The sequence below is a fragment of the Electrona antarctica genome (genome assembly GCF_951216825.1).
Source record: "Electrona antarctica genome assembly, chromosome: 1".
NCBI classification, from domain to species: Eukaryota; Metazoa; Chordata; class Actinopteri; order Myctophiformes; family Myctophidae; genus Electrona; species Electrona antarctica.
Genome location: NC_136806.1, coordinates 29,169,496 through 29,193,908, shown reverse-complemented (window position 1 = coordinate 29,193,908; position 24,413 = coordinate 29,169,496). Strand labels below are relative to the sequence as shown.

The window sequence follows — 24,413 nt, the reverse complement described above, 5'->3', positions numbered from 1 at the left end:
TTTCTTTTTTTTTCCTACCCACATCACTCCAGCAGTTGATACTGCGCCTCTCTGGAATGTTGCGCTGAATAGACTTGAGTGCGTGTCTGAGAGCAGTTGCTGCTGCTGCTGCAAATCGCCTCTTTTTGTGCGGTAATCATAGCCGCACTGGCAAATCAAAATGTCTCTTGTTTTTGACGGGACTGTAACTGAATGAGGGCACGTTTGTTTGTTTGTTTTTTCTTCTTCAGAGCTTGATCCACATTTCTGGGGGACTTTTACGCGTTTCGTGCGGGACTTTTCCTCGGGACTGAATGTGATCATGGGAATTGACGCTTTATCGAATCAAAGAGGATAATAAGAGAGATTTAAATTTTCTTCTTCATTTACTTTTTTTCACAAGTGCACTTTGCGGGGTTTTTTTGTCGGCGATGTTTGTGCTGCTATTGACAATCCTGTGCGTCACGGACGGAGCGCTCTCGCAGATCCGCTACTCGGTGCCGGAGGAGGCGGACCACGGCACGCTGGTGGGGAACATCGCCGAGGACCTGGGCCTGGACCTGACCAAGCTGGCCTCCCGTCGCTTCCAGGTGGTGCCCGGCTCCCGGACGCCATACCTGGAGGTGAACCTGGAGAACGGCGTGCTGTTCGTCAACGAGAAGATCGACAGGGAGCATATCTGCAAGCAGAGCGCCACCTGCCAGCTCAACATGGAGGTTTTCCTGGAGAGCCCGCTGGAGCTGTTCCGCGTAGAGATCGAGGTGGTGGACATCAACGACAACCCGCCCGCGTTCCCCGAGACCGACATCACGGTGGAGATCTCGGAGAGCGCCGTGCCGGGCACCCGCTTCCCGCTGGAGAGCGCCTACGACCCGGACGTGGGCTCCAACGCGCTGCGCACGTACGATATCACCACGAACAACTACTTCTACCTGGACGTTCAGACGCAGACGGACGGCAACAAATTCGCGGAGCTGGTCCTGGAGAAGCCGCTGGACCGGGAGCAGCAGGCGGCTCACAGGTACGTGCTGACGGCCGTGGACGGGGGCCAGCCTCCCCGGACGGGCACCGCTCTGCTGGTGGTTAAAGTTCTGGATTCCAATGACAACGTGCCCGTGTTCGATCAGCCCGTGTACACGGTCAGCATCGCGGAGAACGCGCCGGTCGGAACCCTGGTCATCCAGCTCAACGCCACCGATCAGGATGAGGGCCAGAACGGAGAGATTGTTTACTCCTTCAGCAACCACATCTCCGGCCGCGTCAAGGATCTGTTCAGCATCGACGCACGCACCGGGCGCATCGAGGTGCGCGGCGAGGTGGATTTCGAGGAGAGCGGCTTGTATCAGATATTCGTCCAGGCCAAAGACCTCGGGCCGAACGCCGTGCCCGCGCACTGCAAGGTCCTGGTGAAAGTGACGGACCTGAACGACAACGCTCCGGAGATCACCTTCAGCACTGTGACTGAGTCGGTGAGCGAGAAGGCGGCCCCCGGCACCGTCATAGCGCTGCTGAGCGTGACGGACAGGGACGCCGAGGAGAACGGACAGATCCACGTCGAGATCCTCGGCGACGTTCCGTTCAAGTTGAAGTCGTCCTTTCAGAATTATTTCACCATCTTGACGGACGGGCCGCTCGACCGAGAGCAGGCAGACTCATACTCCGTGACCGTGGTCGCTCGGGATAAAGGTTCACCCTCCCTCGCCACCAGCAAGTCGATCAAAGTGCATGTGTCGGACGAGAACGACAACGCGCCGACGTTCACACAGTCCATCTATGATGTGTATGTGACTGAGAACAACGTGCCAGGGGCGTACATCCACGCGGTGACGGCTCTGGACCCAGACATCGGTCAGAACGCTCTCATAAGCTACTCCATACTGGAGTGTGATATTCAGGGCATGTCAGTGAAGACCTATGTGTCAATCAACGAGGAGACGGGCTACCTTTACGCTCTGCGCTCCTTTGACTATGAACAGCTGAAGGAATTTACCTTCATGGTGCAGGCCCAGGATGCCGGCAGCCCAGAGCTCTCCTCCAACGCCACGGTGAAAGTCATCGTGGTGGACCAGAATGACAACCCCCCCTCGGTGCTGGCCCCCCTGGGGAAGAACGGCACGGCCCGGGAGCCGCTGCCCCGCACGGCAGAGCCCGGCTACCTGGTGACCCGCGTGGTGGCCATGGACGCAGATGACGGCGAGAATGCACGACTCTCCTACAGCATCCAGCGGGGCAACGACAACGGCATGTTCCGCATGGACTGGCGCACGGGCGAGCTGCGTACGGCGCGTCGGGTGTCCACCAAGCGGGACCCACACCAGCTCTATGACCTGCTGATCGAGGTGAGGGACCACGGGCAGCCGCCTCTCTCCTCCAGCGCCAGCGTGCTGGTGGTTCTGGTGGACAGTGTGGCGGAGGGCCGAGGTTCCGCCGGGGAGAGGGGCGGCGGAGCCGCCAAGGCCAAGGACGGGGCCCTGGACCTCACCCTCATCCTCATCATCGCCCTGGGCTCCGTGTCCTTCATCTTCCTGCTGGCCATGATCGTACTGGCGGTGCGCTGTCAGAAGGACAAGAAGCTCAACTTCTACACATGCCTGACCAGCGAATGCTGCCTGGGCTGCAGCTCATGCTGCTCGCGGCAGGGCCGTGCGGCCCGCAACAAGAAAAAGCTCAGCAAGTCCGACATCATGCTGGTGCAGAGTGCCGTTAACGTGACCGGGCCAGTCGGCACGGCCCAGGTCCCTGTCGAGGAGTCCGGGAGTTTCGGCTCCCACCACCAAAACCAGAACTATTGCTACCAGGTGTGTCTAACACCGGAGTCGGCCAAAACTGACCTCATGTTCCTGAAGCCGAGGAGTCCGTCTAGGAGCACAGACACCGATCACAACCCGTGTGGGGCCATAGTGACAGGCTACACAGACCAGCAACCAGACATCATATCAAATGGCAGCATTTTATCAAACGAGGTAAGAGTCTCTCATCCACTGCACAGCAAAATCCCCACTGTTCATTTAACTCCGTGACCGTGTACATATATTTACACTATCAGATTGAAAAGAGCGTTGAGGGCCATAGTGTGTATAAATATATCCCATGTTTACCATTTCCAATCCCCCCAGCATGTGGGATAGCCTAATAATCCATAAATCACAGCCTTTATCCCTGGATTGTGTTGTTATAGCTGAACAATGGAAGCCTGCCTGTTAGATACTGCCCTATGGGGGACGATCACATTTAAAACATCCCTAACATGATAACTGCAGGAAAATAAATGAGAACTAAGGCACATGATAGATCCAACGTTCATACATGAGCCATTTCCATGTCCGATTTAATACCCCTCAGTCTGCATGCCAGGCCTCAGTGTCTTAACAAATGGCCTTGTTGTTTTGCATAACGCATAAGCCTGCAACATCCTCCAGAGCACCACTAAAGCAAACATGATTATTAGGCTACCGGTTGCTGACATGTTGCCTTTGTGGCCCCCATGGGGGGCCCGGGGCCCCTGCAACAGTGATGATTGCATGTTTATATGCTGCTGAACCAAAGTGTTTTAGTGCCGCCTTTAAATAACAAAATGGATTAAGACACAGATAAGCATTAATAAGCATAACATAAGGTGCCTTGGAGGCTGATGGTTGTGTCTGTGTTTTGTTCTTCCTCCTGTGTGTGTGTGTGTGTGTGTGTGTGTGTGTGTGTGTGTGTGTGTGTGTGTGTGTGTGTGTGTGTGTGTGTGTGTGTGTGTGTGTGTGGCATCCCATCGTCCCCGCATTTGCATGTGCGAGCGTGCACGTGGCATGCACTGTAAAGGACGGTCCCTTGTGAGAGCGAAAGCCAGACATTAAGCATCCCGGTCACGCTGTTGCTGACTGGCACTAGAACAAAGATGCGTGTGTAGCGCTGCCAGCACCAATAGGTGCAGCACTTCATCTCACGTCTTGGCAACATATCTGTGGGGGGGGGCATACCTTATCCAGCATATGCCCCCCCCCCCCCAAAAAAAAACACACACCTCACCAAAATGCCCCCCTGTACCTTGGATTACCGAACACGATTCATCCTCATCCCACCTCACATCAACATGGCGCTTTGTGTGGGCTGTGTTATTATCACTGGTGGTGAATCTCTTTTTCTGTTTAAAAAGAAATGTACTCTATATTGTCACTGTCGGACAGATAACTTGTATCTCTGTTATGTTTCGATAATACTAGTATGTATGGCCTACTTTGTCACAAGAGTACCACGCAAAAGTAGCGAAAATAGCCGACCTGAAGGCCACGACGCGTCAAATGGCGTCTCGTTGTGAGCATGTAGATCGGCTGGTATCATTATTGTACGTGAAAATGGTTAAGAGTGTGTGGCTAAATAGTATATCCATTTGAATACAGGTTACAGGTGTCCCTGCCCCCCATTGTACTGAAGATAAGTGCTGCTTTTTGGAAGTACAAGGTTTCCACCCGACAGGGACAATATGCTAATCATGTTATGTAAAGGCTGCACAGTGGAGTATAAGCTGAGGCAATAACAGTCCTTCATGTCTTCCAGAGCAAACAGCAACGAGCTGAACTCAGCTACCTGGTGGACAGGCCGCGCCGTGTCAACAGGTAAATATTTCCACCTGTTTCTGTGATAAGTTATTTCATTTTCATTTGGTAAGAGAGGCACACACACAAAAAGGGGTACGGAAGAGAAAATGGTTGCATTAACCACGTGAACCTGGGGGTCTTCAGCCTTTTTCAGGCCCAGCAGCTCCTTAGCCGAGAGAGAGAGAGAGAGAGAGAGAGAGAGAGAGAGAGAGAGAGAGAGAGAGAGAGATGAAGCAGGGACCCCCCACTAAGACATTTAACAACTTAACCCCTCATTACTTAGTAATCATGTCGTTCTTGGTTTCCCTTCTACACCAAAAAAAGAACAGAATATGGATGCCGGGGTTCAAGTGGTTCATTGCAAATTGTAAAATAAAAAAATAAAACAAATAAAAAGCATTTGTATATCTGTGTTAACTGCCACTTGCTTGAGCATGGCAAACATTATACATAATGCCATGTAGTGTACATGCACATGTACAAGTACACACCTTTAAATACAGATACATGCAGTATACACAGATATGATAATAACTATAGACATGTACCAGTAGTATACTACTCATGTATAAAAACCTGCACATACCGTTAGTCAGTGTACAGTAAAGTAAAACAATCACAAAGAAAATGCAAAGAAAACTTCGTCGCTGTCAGGTAGAAACATCTTATCACCATATTCTGACTTTTTGTTTTTTTTCTCGTAAACACCCTAGTTGATCACACTACAGCGTCACATAACATCAAAACTTGTCGATCTGCTACTTGATTTGAATCCTGAAAAGTAACAGTTTTGGACATTAGGACATATCCACCCTGTAGAGACGACAAACTATTTAGTTTATTTGGTCACCTGTTTTTGGACGATTGATCACCAGGTAAATTCCTCGGGCCTCATTGGTTGGGCGACATATCTTTTAACCATTTAACCACTTCAACCCTCTACAATTTGTAAACTAATTCTTAATTGTCTGGGTGGCTCTGTACTCATTCTGCAGTTTATTTATTTATTATTATCCCCCCTTCTACGCAAAATGTATGTAATGTATGTAAAAACTCCCGACCGACAAGCTCACAATCAATGAGTCATGCGATGTGACCCTGTAGATCGACCATTTTACACAGAATAAGAGCCTACCGGTATACCGATAATGATGGTGGTGATGATGATGATGATGATGATGGTGAAGGGGCTACTGGCTAGGCCAGGAATAAAAAAAACAGAAAAGTCATTATGGGGCAGTTAGAAAGCAATTGATTATTCCCTGTGTTGTTAGGAAAGAGTCACTGATCATTGTTGACCGTTATTGATCATTCCCTGTGTTGTGTGGTGCGGTGCAGCTCAGCCTTCCAGGAGGCAGACCTGGTCAGCTCCAAGGACAGTGGTCACGGAGACAGCGAGCAGGGTGACAGTGACCATGACGCCACCAACAGGGGACACTCCTCTGGTAAGTTCACCCACATCATGTGTTCAGCTGTCTCATAAGACCTTTATTGATGCCGCGAGGGAAATTCAGTCTCCAAAAGGCAGCACAGCAGTTCAAATCCAGTTACAGAGTACTGTGGATATAGCAGAGTAAATAAAATAAATAAAAGCCAAAATAAATAAATTAAATAAAAAGATGATATTAAAAGGCTATAATTGTGCAAACCAAGTATGGCCAGGCTGTTAGGAGTCGGGTAGAAAAAGAAAACAGATGGTAAAATCTGTGCATGGTTTTGTATTGCTCTGGCCCTCAACATCGTTTGCTGGGGAAACCTTACGTGTCTGTAACTCTGAGAGTGAACAAATGGAACAAATATGGTGCACATGTTTTTGTTTATATTGAAAAATCGTTGTCACATCACAGGTTTACAAGACTAAAGAAGTGGGTGATTTATTATGTTTTTGTATTCGCTCCATTATTCTGTCGCTTTATTTTGTGAGAAGGGAGAGAATAGTGTGTGTGTGTGTGTGTGTGTGTGTGTGTGTGTGTGTGTATGTGTGTGTGTGCGTGCGTGCGTGCGTGCGTGCGTGCGTGTATAGTATGTATATATATATATATATATATATATATATATGAGAGAGAGAGCATGTTGTCACTGTTGGGTAAAGCAGTTTAAGTATGTCCAAAAGCGTTCTTTTTATCATTAAAGAAATGCATTAATAGCCTACATAAAAAATGCCACTACCGTTGTGCAACACTCTTATATGAGGAACTAGGGTATTAATGTATGCACAAACTAGTCCGCACACTAGTCTAATAGTTGGAATATGGAGATACAAGGTTTCTGCCCGACAACAGTGCTACTATATGTACTGTAGTAGCAGGCGTGTACAGTACATGAAATGCACAAGGACACGGACAGGGTCGCGAGGGGTAAAGTGCTTGGACAAGACTACAAGTGGGCAGTGTAAAAAAAAATCATTCAAATTCAAAAGTCAAATCCAATGTTTTAATGAGCTGGTGGAAAGTGACCTCCACCCAAACACAGCTTTTTAACACTTGAACACTTTTTAACAGCTGATCTACGGAGCTTGTAGATCATCTCTTTATGGCTAAAGAGATTTAGTGTAGTGAGGGGAAATAGAGCGCACCAATTACAGTGCAATTAACCATTAATATACCGTTATAAGTTATTAACACTTGAACTTGATCATTCAGTGATGAGCTTGTAGATCAGATGTTTTCGAAGAGGAGATTTGATGTACAGGGGAAAAAGTAGGGGACCAAAGTCCACACCCGGAACGTTGTCCATCTTCATTCGTTCATCAACGTCGTCGTATACGTCGTATGTCATATGTGCACTTGGAAGAGGCCGGTCTGTACAGTGGACAGGTGGTGATTGTGTTGTGAAAGTTGTCTGTACAGTGGACAGGTGGTGATTGTGTTGTGAAGGTGGTCTATACAGTCGACCGATGGTGATTATGTGTTGTGAAAGTGTTCTGTCCAAGGGACAGGTGGTGATTATTCCGTCGGTAGACTGCTCATGCATGATGCACTGTCTGCCAGACATTTCAACCAACATGTGAGGAAGAATTCTCTTTCATAGACTAGTGTGCCATCTTGGCCAGAGCAAAATGGACATTGTGAGTATATTTACCATTCTCTGATTCATTGCGACATCTTGTCCACATTATGTGTTCTGATCACATTTTGTGAATAATTAAAATAGTCTTAATCATTTCACGTCACAACAAACCTTTTGGCCAGCAAGGTTTGGCCTTATAGATGAAAGTCTGGCTGTTGTATGTGTGTTTCCTGAATTGTAGAATATAGTCATGTAGTCTGTTACAAAAACAAAAACAAAAAGTCAGTAGAATTAGTCACTGCAAATACCTAATCCATGTGGCTGTGCGACACCCCCCTCCCCCCCCTCCCCGCATATGGATATGGGGTTCTTATTCTTACTTGAGTAGTTGCGAGTAGGAGGACATAGGCCTGTGGCCTGCTCACTTTAAGGACTGGAAAGGATTCCATGCTTCTCCCTTTTTTATTTAGATTTCAAGTCCCCTGTCTCTGAGGTGGGAAAGGTGGGACATTTTGGGCGTATTCAACGATCTAATCTAATATGCCGGCAGTGTGATAGTTCAGTCCCTGTCGCTTCCTTGGCACCTCTATTGTGAACCTTTGCTTTATTCACTCAATGGGGCAGGCCTAGTCTTTTTTTCTTTTTTTTTCATCTTACGAGCCTCACAGCATGCTGCTGTGTTGTGAGCTTGTAAGATTGGCTTAACGTTTCGCCGGATAATAGAGACTCTGAAGTGTTCAATTTCGAGTGTTAAAAAGCTTTATTAAAATTCTGGATTTGACTTTTTCACCGCACCCACTTCTAGTCTCGCCTAAGCACATTTTTCTCGCAACCCGCTTGTCGTCGTTGCCAAAGGGAAACGGTGATCTTTTTAAACACTACCTTTTTTTATTTCCTACCTTATCACGCAAGAGAATATTTTTAACGAGCTGTTGGCTGTGACCACAGAAATACATGTTTTTGCATGACACGCCGCAAGCTCGCAGATCACCTATTTTTGTCCCCCAGAATTGGGACGTTAGGCTTCGTTAATTAATGAATTAGTTAATGTGACATGAAGCTTAAAGTGGCACTGTAACTTTAAAAAAAAAGAATTTATGCAATGTAATTTTGTCCAATCAGTATGGTAGACGTTATATTGTATTAACATACTCTACCAGGTAGAGTATGTTAATACAATATAACTTATACAATTGGGGTGGTTGTACTGTGTCTCCTTGCTCTTCTATTGAGACACACAGGATCTGACACACAGAGAGAGAGAGAGAGAGAGAGAGTGTGTGTGTGTGTGTGTGTGTGTGTGTGTGTGTGTGTGTGTGTGTGTGTGTGTGTGTGTGTGTGTGTGTGTGTGTGTGTGTGTGTGTGTGTGTGGGTGGGTGCGTCCGTGCGTGCGTGCGTGTGTGTGTGTGTGTGTATGTGTGTGTGTGTGTGTGTGTGTGTGTGTGTGTGTGTGTGTGCATGTGTGACCTCGAGGTCACGGAAGGGTCATACCGCAACCATAAGAGTTAAACGCACACACGCACGTGGCTATTGCGGTTCATTCACACTGACACTCCTTTCAAATCGGTTTCAAAATTAACGTGTGCAAATGAGCCTACGGGTGCGGCGTGTGGGGAATGAAGGTATAGTTCACGGGGGGGTCGTTCATTTATTTGGGAGAGAGTTGTACTCACGCATTACGTTAACCCTTCCTACAACAATGTGGGCTGAACCAGGCAGCGAAAGAGGACACTGCATTTAATATATCTTTTGGAGTCTTGTGCTGATTTGCATGTATTTGCATATTTGAATATTTAAATTAACGGCACCTGAGGAGATTATGTGACAAAAAAAAAAGAAGAATAAAAAAACCCGATCACTGATCCAAGATCTACCTGCATCGTGTCCCAGAAATGGACTTTCAAATACAGGATAATTCTTACCGGTAAGCACTACTCTGACTGCGTTCAAAAGAAAAAATAATGAATATTCATGCAGTTGTTCTCAAACCTTTAATTTCAAGGAACCCCCCCTGTTTAATATGCATTAGACCACAGACCCACCATTTCTGTCTCTGGGAGCCCAATCTACATTGCAAAGTCCCTAACTCTGAGTGTGTATAGTCTACAAGTGGAACCCACTTGTACACTCTCAGAGTTACACACCCATATATCCTCAAGCACCCCGTGGGGGTACCCGGAACCCACTGTATTAGTGGAACAATTAGTTAATTGTTGTCTTTCATAACAACATAGTATTGGGGCGTACCCCCACCCATTGTCGCCTCTTAGCAGTTAGCACAGAAGCAGAATCGTGCATCACTGTAGTTTTTGTTTTGTTTTGTCTTAATGGTAATGCAAAAAACTCTTTTTGAAAACCTATTGATTAAATCCTACATTTATAACCACATTAATGGTATAACAGCCATGATCACTTAAATCCCTTTATACTTTGGGACTCCCTCGCGCTCTAGAACCAAACTCGCTTTGGTGCGTTGCGACGTATTGTGAGCTTGTAGATCTGCAAAAACATTTAGTTTTTGCAAATCTGCAGATTTGAGCGTGGTTAACTCATTTACTGTTGAATATGTCTTTGACGTCTTTTATTCCAATGGCGCTCGTCGCAGAAGACGTCTTTGACGTCTTTTTGGGGTATTTATGAATTCAGAATGGTCTCTCTGATATCCACCGGCTAGCAGCGTCCCCGTTGCTAGGCAACGCTCGCTTCCGCTGTGGTCAGGCAATGAAACGATCCCCCCCCACGTCCACCGCCATTGTTACCGCGATCATAAAACCCTTTTTTCTTGGAATTGAGGCTCAGATTGAGGTGATTGAACAGGACATCGATGTTTGTGCTGTGGCTCATTACTAAATCGTCGATACCTCGTGGTTGCAATATTAACACTTCTGATAACGTATAAGAGCACAGTATACATACAGCCACATAAGCTTTAGGCCATTTTGCTTCCGGTTCATTTTGGGGTGAAAATTGGGGTCCTCAATTAAGGGACCCCAGCAAAAACTAGTTAATATAGCATCACGATCATATTAACCACTTTAGCATTTGGCTATTTTTAGTTTTTTACACATACTTGACCGGTGCCGGGCTGTAGAGCACAGAGTATGTAACGATGGTAACGCGTGTGTCGAATTCGAAGTAGGTGGGGCGAACGGTTCTCGAGTTACGTGGATTACAGACGTACATACACACACTATCCACAACTGTACAAATACACGCACACACAGACACAGACACTCACACACACACACACACACACACACACACACACACACACACACACACACAGAGAGACTTGGTGCATTTTTTAAGTAGGTGGGGCGAACTGTTCTCGAGTTACGTGGATTACAGTTCTAGTTTTATAATTTTTTTCCCAGATTTGGGTATATACATTTGGGGGTCCTTGACATGAAAACGTTCAGTACGTACAGTACCCGCCCGCCACTGACGATTTCACTGATTTCACCCCCAGTAAAAATGACAATACAGTGAACCGAATGCCGGCCACAAGCTCCGCTCTGCAGGGAGCACAGATGGAACGGAGCATTTCTGTGTCGCTTCTACGGCGTGTCCTCCCTGCCCAAACAGTCCGACTCAATTAGCAACAGCCAGGGAAAATAAGCCCCTGTGCCGTTCGCTCTCCTCCCGGAGCTGCAGTGTGCGGGAAAGCGGAAGGCAGCGCTAAGCCCACACTATCAATTATTCTAATCAAACAAAGACTTAATGCACAGCAAATAATCGCTTTAAAACCCGCCACTAAGCCTGCTGATAATTCTGCCACTAACAACGCAAACTGTATCCTGTTATGCCACAACAAGGGTACCCAAAGTCAACAGTTAAAAAAAAAGTCTTTAGGTTGAAGGATGCGCTCATGTTTCGACGGCCCGCAAGAAGAGCAAACTACTGGCGCCTCGTGCCTCTACGTCTACTACAAGGGTCCCCAGACTCCCCCCAAAATAATCATATTTGAACTGGGTCTTATTTGTCACTTTATAAATGTGCAGATACCCTGTATACACTTATACTGTATGTTGGTTTGTTTATTGTTGAGTAAGAAAACATTAAGCGAATCACACACACCCCTAATATAGTGTCTCAATAATAATAATAATAATAATTTGGGAAACACTGCTCTACGGCAAGAAATACCGACTGTCCCAGAATTACGAGGGGGCATAAAATATTAACTCCACGTTGGCAGTGTTCAAATAAAATTCTAAACGCACATAAAGCAGTCGTCTCTCTCTCTCTCTCTCTCTCTCTCTCTCTCTCTCTCTGGTGTAGCAGTAAATACGTCCGGCGGTCATGAAAGTGAGACAAATGCTGAACGTGTAACTCTGGAGAGCTCTAGCATAGAGCTGAGAGTAACTATAAGTACATGTAGCCTATAGTATGTGTAATTTAATTTTGGGGTGCTTTACTTCTACTCCACTACATGCATGAGGCTAATATTGTATTGTTTTCTTTATCATTGTAGTGGAGCTACAATGATTTGAAAACTTTAGCACCTGGTTGCTTGTTTGGAGATTTGGATTATTATTACGAAACCTGCATTAAGCCTGGTCTCATAGTTTGGCTATTAAAACATTGCTTGCAACGGGTCAAATCTCGACACTTTGTAAATCAATGAGTACTTTTAACTTTTTTAACTTTTGGTAAATGGTCTATGTCGGGTGGAAACCTCATAGCTCGACACATTGTGGATCTGCTACTGTTCATGCTTTTGTGTGACGCACTAGGATCATACAGTGTTCGTTTACGAAAGAAAACACAACAAGTTAGCGCTGCAAACCAGGGGGCCGATGATGACAGGTCCCCGTCTAGCCCCCCGGCACTGAAGCGTCCCCTACGGCTGAGCGGCGAGATACACACGCACGCACGCACGCACGCACGCACGCACGCACGCACGCACGCACGCACGCACGCACGCACGCACGCACGCACGCACGCACGCACACACACACACACACACACACACACACACACACACATTCATAACTCAGTGGGATTGGCCCCTATTGTATGAGCTCACATGTGGCCCTAAAGGCAGGGGGAGAATTAAAATAAAGGGGGGAGGGGGGCTACATGGAGGAATGTAGGGGAGGCCTGCGAATGTGTGTGTGTGTGTGTGTGTGTGTGTGTGTGTGTGTGTGTGTGTGTGTGTGTGTGTGTGTGTGTGTGTGTGTGTGTGTGTGTGTGTGTGTGTGTGTGTGTGTGTGTGTGTGTGTGTGTGTGTGTGTGTGTGTGTGTGCGCGTGGGTGTGCTAATTTTCAGCTATTTTCAATGCCATGGGAAAATGATACAAACAACAAGCGTGTGAAGCCCCAGTTATACTCAGTTGCATGTTGGGTGTCGTGCTCGGTAAATCTTGTATGTGATAAGAAGCGGCTAAAATTTGCATCCCCAGTGGGAGTGTGAAGGAATGAAGAAGAGAGTGAATGGAGCCGACAGGGGATGAGTGAGTGAGCTGAGTGAGCGAATGAATTGAGCGTTTTGTTTTGGCCTCCGCCGGCCCGCCCGGCCCCTGCAACCTATTTGGCCCTGTTCCCAGAGCTCCATGAGTCTGTGGTTGAAAGGCCCGTCACGTTCTGCTGAGTGGCCTCCTCCTACATTAGTGTGCTTTTCAAAATGTTTTCATGTTGAGGAACCCCTCAGATTTTTTTGCATGATTTCTTTTTTGCTAAATAGCACAGCCCCCCGGCTCCACCTTTGTTAATGTCGTGAATGTCCTTGTGCAAGACTCTAACTGCTTCAAATGAGCAGGTTGGTAGCTTTGCGTGGCTTTCCTTCGCTGTCTGTGTGTGTGTGTGTGTGTGTGTGTGTGTGTGTGTGTGTGTGTGTGTGTGTGTGTGCGTGTGCGTGTGCGTGTGCGTGCGTGCGTGCGTGCGTGCGTGCGTGCGTGCGTGCATGCGTGCGTGCTTGCTTGCTTGCTTGCGTGCGCGTGTGTGTGTAAAAATGCACTTTTGGATCGGTAAAGCGTTTTTGGAAAAATACCAATATAAATGCACTTTTACCAATCTTGATGACGTACCAATATGAAGCACCAAAGTCTTTGCATTGGTGCTTTTGAGATGCAGGTATTAAGAAATTAAAATCTCTTAACCACTTAAACCCTATACTAAAATGATTGCCCCAGAAAAGGGATGCTAGGGTTTAAATATTTTAGCCGATGCATTGAATTTAGAGGAATGGTATTAAACTAAATGTCAGTCTTTTCGTTTCCATAGAAGCCAGCATGTCTTCTATGGAAGCGCAGCAAAAATAGCAGATCTACAACGATACGCTATTTAATTATTTTAAGATTAGAGCATTTGAAGTGAACAGAATAGCAATTATGTTCAGAAGCATCTTCCATAAAACCATAATGTGCTGCCATATTTCATAAAAGCAAAGGTTAAAGCCTCAATCTGGGATTTCAATCATGGATGTCTTCAGCTGGTTGGCATTACAGTATGTAGTACAGCAGGAACAATATTACTAAAACATTGATCATTTTACATACTAGTTTAGGAAACAGTGCTAGTGTGTGGTGGGAGTCCTTTCACACTGTTTCAAAATTAGGACTTGGCCATACAAAACCTTTCTTTCATGAGACGTTATTTTTGCTTTAATCCATGTAGACGTCATCAAACGTGTCTGTGGGTGGAGATCTATCGCCTGCCGTCTTCAGGTTACTAATCAACACCCTTGAGAAGACTTTTTGTCCAAACGTGCGTTGCTACTTATGTAATATGTAATATATTTTGCTTTTCATCACAGGCGTGATTGTGAGACTGCTTTGCTTTTGACTCGGCAGAATGAGCCGCTGTGTGTGTGTGTGTGTGTGTGTGTGAGTGTGTGAGTGTCTGTGTCTGTGTGTGCGTGTGCGTGTATTTGTACAGTTGTGGATAGTGTGTGTATGGTACAATTTGAGAAATAGACATTGTTTGTGAGGACAATTACCCTGCTCCTCAGCAGAGAAATTGTATTGTTTTTCAAAAAAGATGTTTAGGATAAATTAGGATTACAATTAGGGAACAATATTCAGATTGGGGTTATGATTAAGCATTTAGAGGTTAGGTTAGGGTTTAGCGTTGAAGTTTTGCATGATTTATACTTAATTGTGAGATGGACCAGCCGACCTACAAGCCCTGTGGGGTCAGCTATTCTCGCTGTATGAATCGGCCTTTTCTCTCTGTTCTCCTCACCCCGCCGACCAACCCCCCACCCCCCTCGGCTGCCGTGTCGAATCCCCCGCCCCCCTCGCGGGCCTTGCGTTATTGCCGTGGTAACAGCTCGCTGATCAGTAATTCATTTTCCCGACCTCTGCATACCAATTACCAAATGAAGGTTATTACCCGGCTTGATGGGCACTGCTCGCACCAGACTCCAGCTCTGGAAATCGTATGGAATTCTAAGATCAGCCTGAGACATTAAGTGTAACCAGGGTCAGTCTCTCTCTGTCTCTGTGTCTCTGACCCCCCCCCCCCCTCTCTATCACCTCTCTCTCTCTCTCTCTCTCTCTCTCTCTCTCTCTCAAGGACAGTGACTTTGTTGACACACTGCTCTTTTGGATCTTACAGATGTAAGGCAGATGCAAGGGCTCATAATTCAGGCCAGATGTTTGCTCAGGGACCATGAGGGTATCATCTACATAACCTTTATTACCCCTTGCATCAGCATGACAATGTCTAAGGACTATGACAATTTACTTAAGTATAATGAGCAGTAGTACAGTGTAGAAATAATCTGTTGCTAGGACAAAATAATTATCACACCCGTGTGAAGTGAGAGGCGCTCTTATCATCATACATCATCATTCATCGTACGTCATCTCGTTCCAGCCAATCACAATTTGCGTCCTCACATTTGTCTTCAATGTTTGAAACACTCAAAGCTGGCCATTCATTGTCAATGACATTCAATGTTTGTGTTAACATAATGTTTGTGTTTATAGTTACACAAACCCTCAAAGCTGGACATAGGAGTGGCTAGCACCCCTCAAATAATAATACTTGCATTGCTCGCTATGCAGAATGTCACATTTCATAAATGTGTGTCGACATTTTTTGAAAATAACACATCTACAAGCTCACGTTGCATTGCAATGTGACGCGCTGTGAGCTTATTGATCAGCTGTTTTCCCAAAGTTTAACCAAAGTTTGAAATGGAGCTAAAGTGGTCAACGTATGTTTTGTTATAATAATCTAAAACTGTAAGTAATCGCTAAAGTTGACATGTACCTGCAGTGAGGTAAATAGTACAATTATAAATGAATTATATAATGAATTATTAGCAGCAGGTATGTACATGAGATCTAGATATTAAAAGTTAAAGTCCTACTATTTGTCGCATACATTGCATGCATTGTCAGGCGACTGCTAATCATTTAATCCATTGACCACGAGCAAATGTATAGCCTATACGTGCACATGTCGTGCGGGGAATTATTATGGTATAACGTATGAAAAAACCTAAATTATAGCACTGGTATGAACAGTTTTTGGCTGGGGATGGTGCCTGTCCTTCAGATTTGACCACACGCCTCTTCTTGTACAGTTCCTGGAGGGAGTTGCATGAGCATGACTAAGGAGTGGGTCAATTTGACTTATTTTTAGTGTCTAATCGGTGTGCCCGTCCTAAATGTCCAGAAATATGAAGACGTCTCTGATCTGTCTTTGAGCTAGTGTTGCCCTCAGGCCTGCATTTCCGCGTGATGTACTTAGAGAGAGTTGTGTTATTTTCTCTTTCTTTGTTGTCTCAAAATACAGTAATGTATTCTGAGCTCGGGTATTTTCTCTACTTGTCTTATGAAGTAGGCTATAGTTGCTATCGGGTAGCCACCTCTGATCTCCATAACTCCACAACTTTTTGTGTTTTGTTTTGTAAATGAATGCCCTGCTTGAACATCATACTACAGTGTTACAAAAAAACATTGAAAGTAGCAGATATACATTATTTTTTCCCTTGTAGATCTGCTGCTTTTACTATTTTTACCATTCTGAAAAGTTACAGTTACAGGTTTCCACCCACCAGAGACGATAGGGCTCAAGTAGTTAAGAAAATGTCCCTGCTTCTTTTCTTTCCCCAAAACCGAACCTGGTTCATTTTGCGTTAGCGTGTGCGTTCAGGTCCGGTCTTATCTCTGCACCTCAGTGTGGTCTAAATGCCACATTTCGCTTTACAATTCAGAGAATTTGGTTTCAGTTTTCACGGCTGTGCGTGCACTCCTTTTGTCCCCTGGACGAGATTGAGCGCTCGTACCGCTGTAGCTGAGTGGGTGAGAGGCTCCCGTCCCCGGGGTCTATGTGTCAAAGTGCCCCTGAGCAAGACACTTAACCCCTAACGTCAGCCCCCCTGAGTGCTCATCGTAACATCTGAGCAGGCATCTGAATCTCTCTGAAACTCAATCTCTCCCATGAGAATAACAAAGGTCTCCCACCTCCCATGACGCTAGCCTTGTTATATATTTGGCGTTACAGATACTGTAAATGTGTCACAGGTTTTTCTGTATTGGTGTTATGCTGTACAGTATCGTTGCTATAGTGTTTGTTGCAGGGGTCTCCCTAATCAGGGGATAGAACTCATGCAGGAGACAGGATAAACACGTGACTTTGGAACACCACCTTTAAATGTTCCGAAATCAAATCAAATCAGACAGAAAATCAGAATGCTTTACATAAATCGAATGCTTTACAGTTAGGTCAAGTTAACATATCATCCACAATGCACGACACAGAGATTATGCATACAATCCTGGACATAGAATAAAAATAGGAATAAAAGGTCAATAGGGTTATAATTATACAAAATCGTGGAAATAACATTAGTAATTTAACAACATTTATTGAGAGAAAAATAAAAAAAAATAAAAAAAAAATACTCTAAATGGGGAGGACTAACGTAGGAGAGTGCTCGGAGAAGGCCAATCTAAATAGGTGTGTTTTTGTTTAAACATGTTCGTGGAGTTGGCCTCTCTGATTTTCAGAGGAAGTGTGTTCCATAATTTTGGTGCATAAAGATAGAATGCTGCCTCTCCTATTCTCTTGTAGCAGAGTGTGAGCAGTTAGCCAACATGCCCAATAGCAGCACTCTGACAGTCTTTGACCAGAAATAAAACAGAGCCTTAATTAGTATCATCGGAAGTAAGTACAGACTAGTAGGAAGAGGCCCGAGTTCTTTCCAAAATGGCTGCTGAGCCTATTTCCTCCCCACAGTTTGAGAACCATCGGGCTACAAAATGGGGGAATTGGCATCATATACCCACACATCTGTCACCGGTCATCATATACCCACACATCATCATATACCCACACATCTGTCACCGGTCGGGTATAGAATAACACTTCACTGTGGATCTTTATTGAACTTGGTGTTCACCTAACCACGCGTCCCCTCGGAGAAGCAGCCTGTGTTGTTTATCCTACGCTTGGCTTCACCTGAGGCCAACGTGGAGCTGGGTTTTATACCGCGCACGAGGCCTCATTAATAAGTAATGCGGTGGCGTGTATTTATGGCAACGGCGGTTTAATATTTAATACGAACGGAAAAAAAACTCTCGTTAGTTAGAAGCCCGGGCACGTTTCCAAGCTGCTGGTGATGGCGAGCCAAATTAATCCGCTTTGTAACAAAGCAGATTCTCTGTTTGCTGACCGACACCGTCAAAATAGACACACATGGACGGACGGATGCACGCACACACATATACACACACACACACACACACACACACACACACACACACACACACACACACACACACACACACACACACACACACACACACAACAAACACGCACACGTTTGTACAGTATATACTTGTGAGGACATCGACATTTTAGTGGTGATTGGGGCCCAGATCACACCAAAGCATAATGCAGGCATAACTCTAATATATAACTCCAACCCCTAAATCTAACCTCGAAATGCCTAATCCTAACCCCTTTTTGTCTCCACACATCGGTTTTAACCATAAAACCAGCATGTCTCTTGAGGATCAGGAGAAGTCTCCTCACTTCTCTTATTGTTTACTTACTTACTTATACTTACTTACTTACTTACTTACTTACTTACTTACTTACTTACTTACTTACTTACTTACTTACTTACTTACTTACTTGTGGCCCCCACAAGAATAGTATACAAGTCCACACACACACGCACGCTGCTCTCAGCCTAATCAGCATGTGTTCAGAGGGATTAGCCTGGAGATAGCCCTATAGCTGGGACAGTTTAGGTTTTCGCTCCAAACAGCGACACACACGCACGCACGCACGCACGCACGCACGCACGCACGCACGCACGCACGCACGCACGCACGCACGCACAAATAGGTTTAGCGTTTAGAGATTTCACAAACAAGCGTGTATAGGCTCTGGAAAGACTGTCTAAAACATATGGTGAATGGAGAGAGAACCCAGATGGCTTAAGGCTTATGTTTGGCCTGAATAAAAAAAAATGAAAAGAAAACAGCACTCGGCATTCTGGCCTTTCCCCCCTCTTTTCTTTTCCTTTTAACGAAAGGTGATTAAAAGGTGCTGTAAGTGATGACATTTTCTCCCTGTTCCTCCCCTGCTAGTAAATATAAACTACTTTCTCAGGTGGGACACCAGTTTCATCCAATCAGGAAAGAGTTCCCATTGTTCTGCTTAAAATGTATAGTGTTCCAATTCCAAATGATGTGCCCGCTCACTTGTTTTGTTCCATCACCAGCCTACCATGTTTATCCTGTATCCTGTATGAGTTCTCTCTCCTCATTGGATGAAACTGGTATCCTGACCTGAACATGTATCTTTTGTTTACTACAGAGCTGGAGAGACTCCCGTTACTGAACGAACACTCTATAGCAATGCTTACCATGTGAAAAGCTATTTACCATAATGATAATAATAATAATAATAATAATAATAATAATAATAATAATAATAATAATAGCTACAGCAATTACACCACCTTTATTTTTCTTTGGAAAAAAAAGGAGAAATCCACCCTCAAGCCCCAAATTCTTGAGGGGAGGACGGATTGTTAAGACACAGTAAAGCCGTGGAAATAATTACTGTTCCCCTCGACAAGCGGCCGGGAAGCACTCAGCCTGGGCTTTGTGTTGTACCTGAAGCCATTCATTTGACACAATAGTGTTGGGGTGTCTGTGTGTGTGTGTGCGTGTGTGGGGGGGGGTTAATCCTACACTATTGAGTTTGTGGTTTCGTTAATCTAATGCCTGAGCTAAAGGTAGCGTAGGGAGAGTACGGACGTAATGGCCCTAAAGAGGGGGGCACTCCGCATCTCTCTCTCTCTCTCTCTCTCTCTCTCTCTCTCTCTCTCTCTCTCTCTCTCTCTCTCTCTCGCACGCACGCACACACACACACGCACGCGCACACACAAATCCTGCTCCTGCCAATTGCACCGCTGCTATTGTGAGATCACTGACTGAGAGGGCTTGGAGAACTCGTTTTTCACACAGACACGCGCGCACTCAGGCACGCACGCACACACACACACACACACACACACACACACACACACACACACACACACACACACACACACACACGCGCACACACACACACACACACACACACACACACCGCACTCACTGTAACACGTGTATCCACAATGTCCAAAGGCCCAGACGAGACGGTAACAGAGCAGACACCCACCTATGGTGTAAACTAAAGTAACTAAGTACATTTACTCAAGTACTGTACTTAGGACCAATTTGAGGTATTTTTGCTTTACTGGAGTATGTTTGTGAGGCAACACATTGTGGGCTTGTAGATCTAAAAGATTTTGTATACATTTTATTTTTGAAAACTTGTGAAATGGGACATTCTGCAATAACTGCTTTCTACTTTTAGTCGGCCTACTATAAGTACATATTGGAAATAATACTTATGTACTTTTACTCAAGGATACAGACAGACAGACAGACAGACAGGCAGGCAGGCAGGCAGGCAGGCAGGCAGGCAGGCAGACAGACAGACAGACAGACAGACAGACAGACAGACAGACAGACAGACAGACAGACAGACAGACAGACAGACAGACAGACAGACAGTGATTCAGTGAAAGTGCTTATTTTCTTCGCACTCTGATTAATTGGATTAGTTCACGGTGGCAAATGCCCCGTCATAAATGACAGTGCGGTCGGTATAGCCTTATGACCACATGTTCCAAGCACACCATTGTGGATACGAAAAAGAAAGAAGCTCTGATTGACGGGCCTCTTGATGAAGAGGACCGAGGCGAGCGAGGCTTTTGCCGTGAAAAGAAATAGCTTTTAAATTGGCCTGGAAGCCGAGCGCTATAGCAGTTCTCCTCTAATGAATTAGATAATTAAAATAATTAAGCTTATGTAACACAATAATTATTCAAATTGCTAAGGTTGGTGAACATTCTAAATGGTTGATTACGGCTTTGACAAATGTACCTGAAGTCTGTGTGTGTATAGTCTGTATACTATATATATATATATATATATATATATATATATACTATATATACTGTATATGCAACATTGCGTGCGTAGCATTTTTACATGTGTGCGTGTGTGTGTGACCTGCTGTCGACCGTCAGACCAATAACCTCTCTCTCTCTCTCTCTCTCTCTCTCTCTCTCTCTCTCTCTCTCTCTCTCTCTCTCAGGTGCTGACCTCTTCTCTAACTGTACGGAGGAGTGCAAGGCGCTGGGCCACTCGGACCGCTGCTGGATGCCTGCCTTCGTGCCGTCGGACGGGGCCCGCCAGGGACCCGACTACCGCAGCAACCTGCACGTGCCCGGCATGGACTCCGTCCCCGACACCGAGGTATTTGACCCCCCCGAGCTCGCTGCCGCCGGCTCCGCTTCCGCCGGCTCCTTCTCCACGTTCGGCAAGGAGACGCCCCTCAGTCACCAACACGAGCTCCTCCACCTCCTCCACCCACCTCCACCTCCACCACCACCAACAACAACCCACCAGCACCACCCGTACCCGTACAGTCACCACAATCACAACAACCACAACCACCTCCATCACCTCCACCCTCATCACCACCACCACCATCAGCCCAGCCACCGCCAGCCCGCCCCAGCCTTCGCCGTCAGCACTGCAGGCGGCGGCGCTCTGGAGAGGAAAGAGTTGGAGGCCTTTCTGCCGAGCGCCGCCGCACCTTACAGGCCGGCCTATTTGAGTGAGTAACCCCCCCACACCCCCAAGTTCAGTTCACTCTCCCCTCTCCCTTACTGTTGCCCGGGAAAACAAACTACACAATCAGCCTAGGGTTTCATTTAATGTTGAGCAGTGCTAGCCCCTCCAACGCGTGGCTTTGTGTGTGCCCCCTCCGTGATACCAACAGTGGCAGCCAAGTCTATGGACTTTTAACGGAACCTTTTAATTCTGTATAAACCTTTCAGGCCAAGTCAATGGCAAAATAAACGAGCCCCCAATTATTATGACGGCATGTAGTTGATAGTGGGTGGCAGGTGCAAAGGTGGCATGTATGATGACGTTCACCATATACATCATCATCATGATAAGAGGCACCGCTCACGTTTTGAGGGGCGCTAGCCCCTCCTATGCCCAGCTTTTAGTGTGTGTGTAACACAAACTTTGTCCTAAAACAAACATTAAATGCCATTGATAATGAATGGCCAGTTTTACGTCATTGTCCCAACACAAACATTAAATGCCATTGACAATGAATGGCCAGTCAACATTGAAGACGAGGACGCAAATTGTGATTGGCGAGATGATGCATGATGACGTATGATGATAAGAGCGCCCCTCACTTGTGAAATGGTAGCTCTAGGCTATCGCTTAAAGTGACATGTAATGTAGTGGCGTTTTGAGCTGTGACTGGCTACTTGTTTGTGAAATTGAAAGCCTGTTATGTGGGGAATGCACATGGCCCCTCCCTTATGGGCCAATACCCGGTGTACCCGTTGTCAGAGTACCCGTTGTCATCGGGCCCGTGCAAGCCAATGTTGTGTGGACACATACGCAGTATGCTGTTAAAACATTAGCACTTGGGTTTAGGGTAATAACTGGCACCGTCGTCCATGCACATCAAAATTATGGCAAATACTGGTAGGCAGGTTTAGTCAGGCTAAGAGTAGGCGCTATTTGGTGGGGAGTTAGATCCTGAGTGGGAGGAGTGGGAAGGTGACAGACAAGAAAGACAGATACCGAGATCTCCATACAAACAGAGACTGGTGGATTTAGTTCTAGATATTTCTGGACAACTGCGGATCCGACCCACTTCCCACTCGGCACGGCACTCCCTCGGGCACCTCGGTGACGCGTGCTCTAAGTGTAAAGTTAGTCTGGACGGTTCGAGATATGCAAAGGACACACAGACACACAGAGATGTATAGATAGGTTGGTGAGGAGGAGACACCCTCGCCTTTGTGAGAACGGAAATGTCCGTTCTCGTATGACGTACATATACGACACAGAAATAGCTTTTCACATCCTTTTCACATCCATCACTGGCATTTTACTAAATGTATAGCAGACGTGAAGTCCACATACCAGCTCTAACGGCTCCTCAACGTTGGATCCTGCTTTACCATCGGTTCCAGGAGCTTTTGTAAGTCATCTATTTTTCGGCACAAGGCACTGGTGCACAGTTAACGTGTAAATCACCCCACAACTCTTTCCCATCTTTGTGAAGCGTCCTTCCATTATCTCCTGTCATCATCTTATCTTAGCTCACCGTCTCTCTCTCTCCACTTCAGTTCACTCCCCCCCCCCCCCTCCATTCAACCCCACCCACCCAATCGCCCGCCCACCCATCCACCACCCACCAGCCGCTCGCTCGCTATGCTGCCCCTGCATTGCCCTTCCAAATGAAATGTGCCAAAAGCAATTACGACGCGCATACGGCGGGCGCTGATGGCGGCCCCTGATGTTAGAATTACATAACGTCTCCGTCTCATTACGGGAGAGGATGGCTCCTTTTAATGCATGTCGCTGACACTCCTTCACCACTCCTCTGTGTGTGTGTGTGTGTGTGTGTGTGTGTGTGTGTGTGTGTGTGTGTGTGTGTGTGTGTGTGTGTGTGTGTGTGTGTGTGTGTGTGTGTGTGTGTGTGTGTGCTTGTATTAATGTACTATTAAATACATTGAGAAATTGATATTTTAGACCATTTTCCTGGTCCTCACAAGATAAATTATTTTTGTATTTTTAGACTTTGTCGTGTGCCGGTGTTGAACACAGGAACATAGTCGTTCTACAAGCTCAAAGCTCTTGTGAGCTTGTAGATCTGCTATTTATTTGGCCACCTTTCAGCCACTTCCAACTGCAGTATTTTCAATGAGGTCCTAAAATGTTGATTTCCTATAATATACAATTTAGGCATTTAGCAGACGTTCTTGTCCAGAGTGACTTGCAATAAGCAACAGTAAACACAAGTGTCTCAGTAAACTAGAATCACAGGTAAACCAAGAACTTAGCATCAGTCTACTCTAAACAACAATACACTGATTCTGTACTTTGCAGTCTGACGAGGTGAGTAGTCTTCAGATTACGGCTTGGTAGAGTTGGGAGTGAGTCTGCAGTTCTTGCAATGTGTAGTTTGTTCCACAGTTTGGGAGCCAGGAGGGAGAAAGAGTCCGGGACGTGTGGAGCGTTGTGATTTAGGGACGGTTCAGACCGTGTAGGCTGATCAGATCAGGCTCTGAACACATCAGTGTTTTGAACTGGCAGCCAATGGAGGGAGTAGAAAAGGGAGGAGACGTGTGCACATTTTTGAGGGGCGCTAGACCCTCCTATGTCCAGCTTTGAGGGTCTGTGTAAACACAAACATTGAAGACAAAAGTGTGTAATCACAAATATTAAAGACAAAGGTGTGTGAACACAAACTTTGAAGACAAAAGTGAGGACGCAAA

The 24,413-nt window shown here is 45.9% G+C and overlaps 1 protein-coding gene across 1 annotated transcript in view; it reads left to right on the top strand.

The window, feature by feature from the left end:
• Positions 1-410: 410 nt before the first annotated feature.
• Positions 411-24,413, top strand: part of pcdh10b (protocadherin 10b) — a gene marked incomplete at both ends in the record, with an annotated part of 28,989 nt that continues 4,986 nt past the window's right edge. The window contains 4 exons of the mRNA XM_079511884.1: positions 411-2,942; positions 4,522-4,580; positions 5,901-6,007; positions 21,191-21,351. Of these exons, the coding sequence (XP_079368010.1) occupies positions 411-2,942; positions 4,522-4,580; positions 5,901-6,007; positions 21,191-21,351 (2,859 nt within the window). The remainder of the gene's footprint in view (positions 2,943-4,521; positions 4,581-5,900; positions 6,008-21,190; positions 21,352-24,413) is intronic.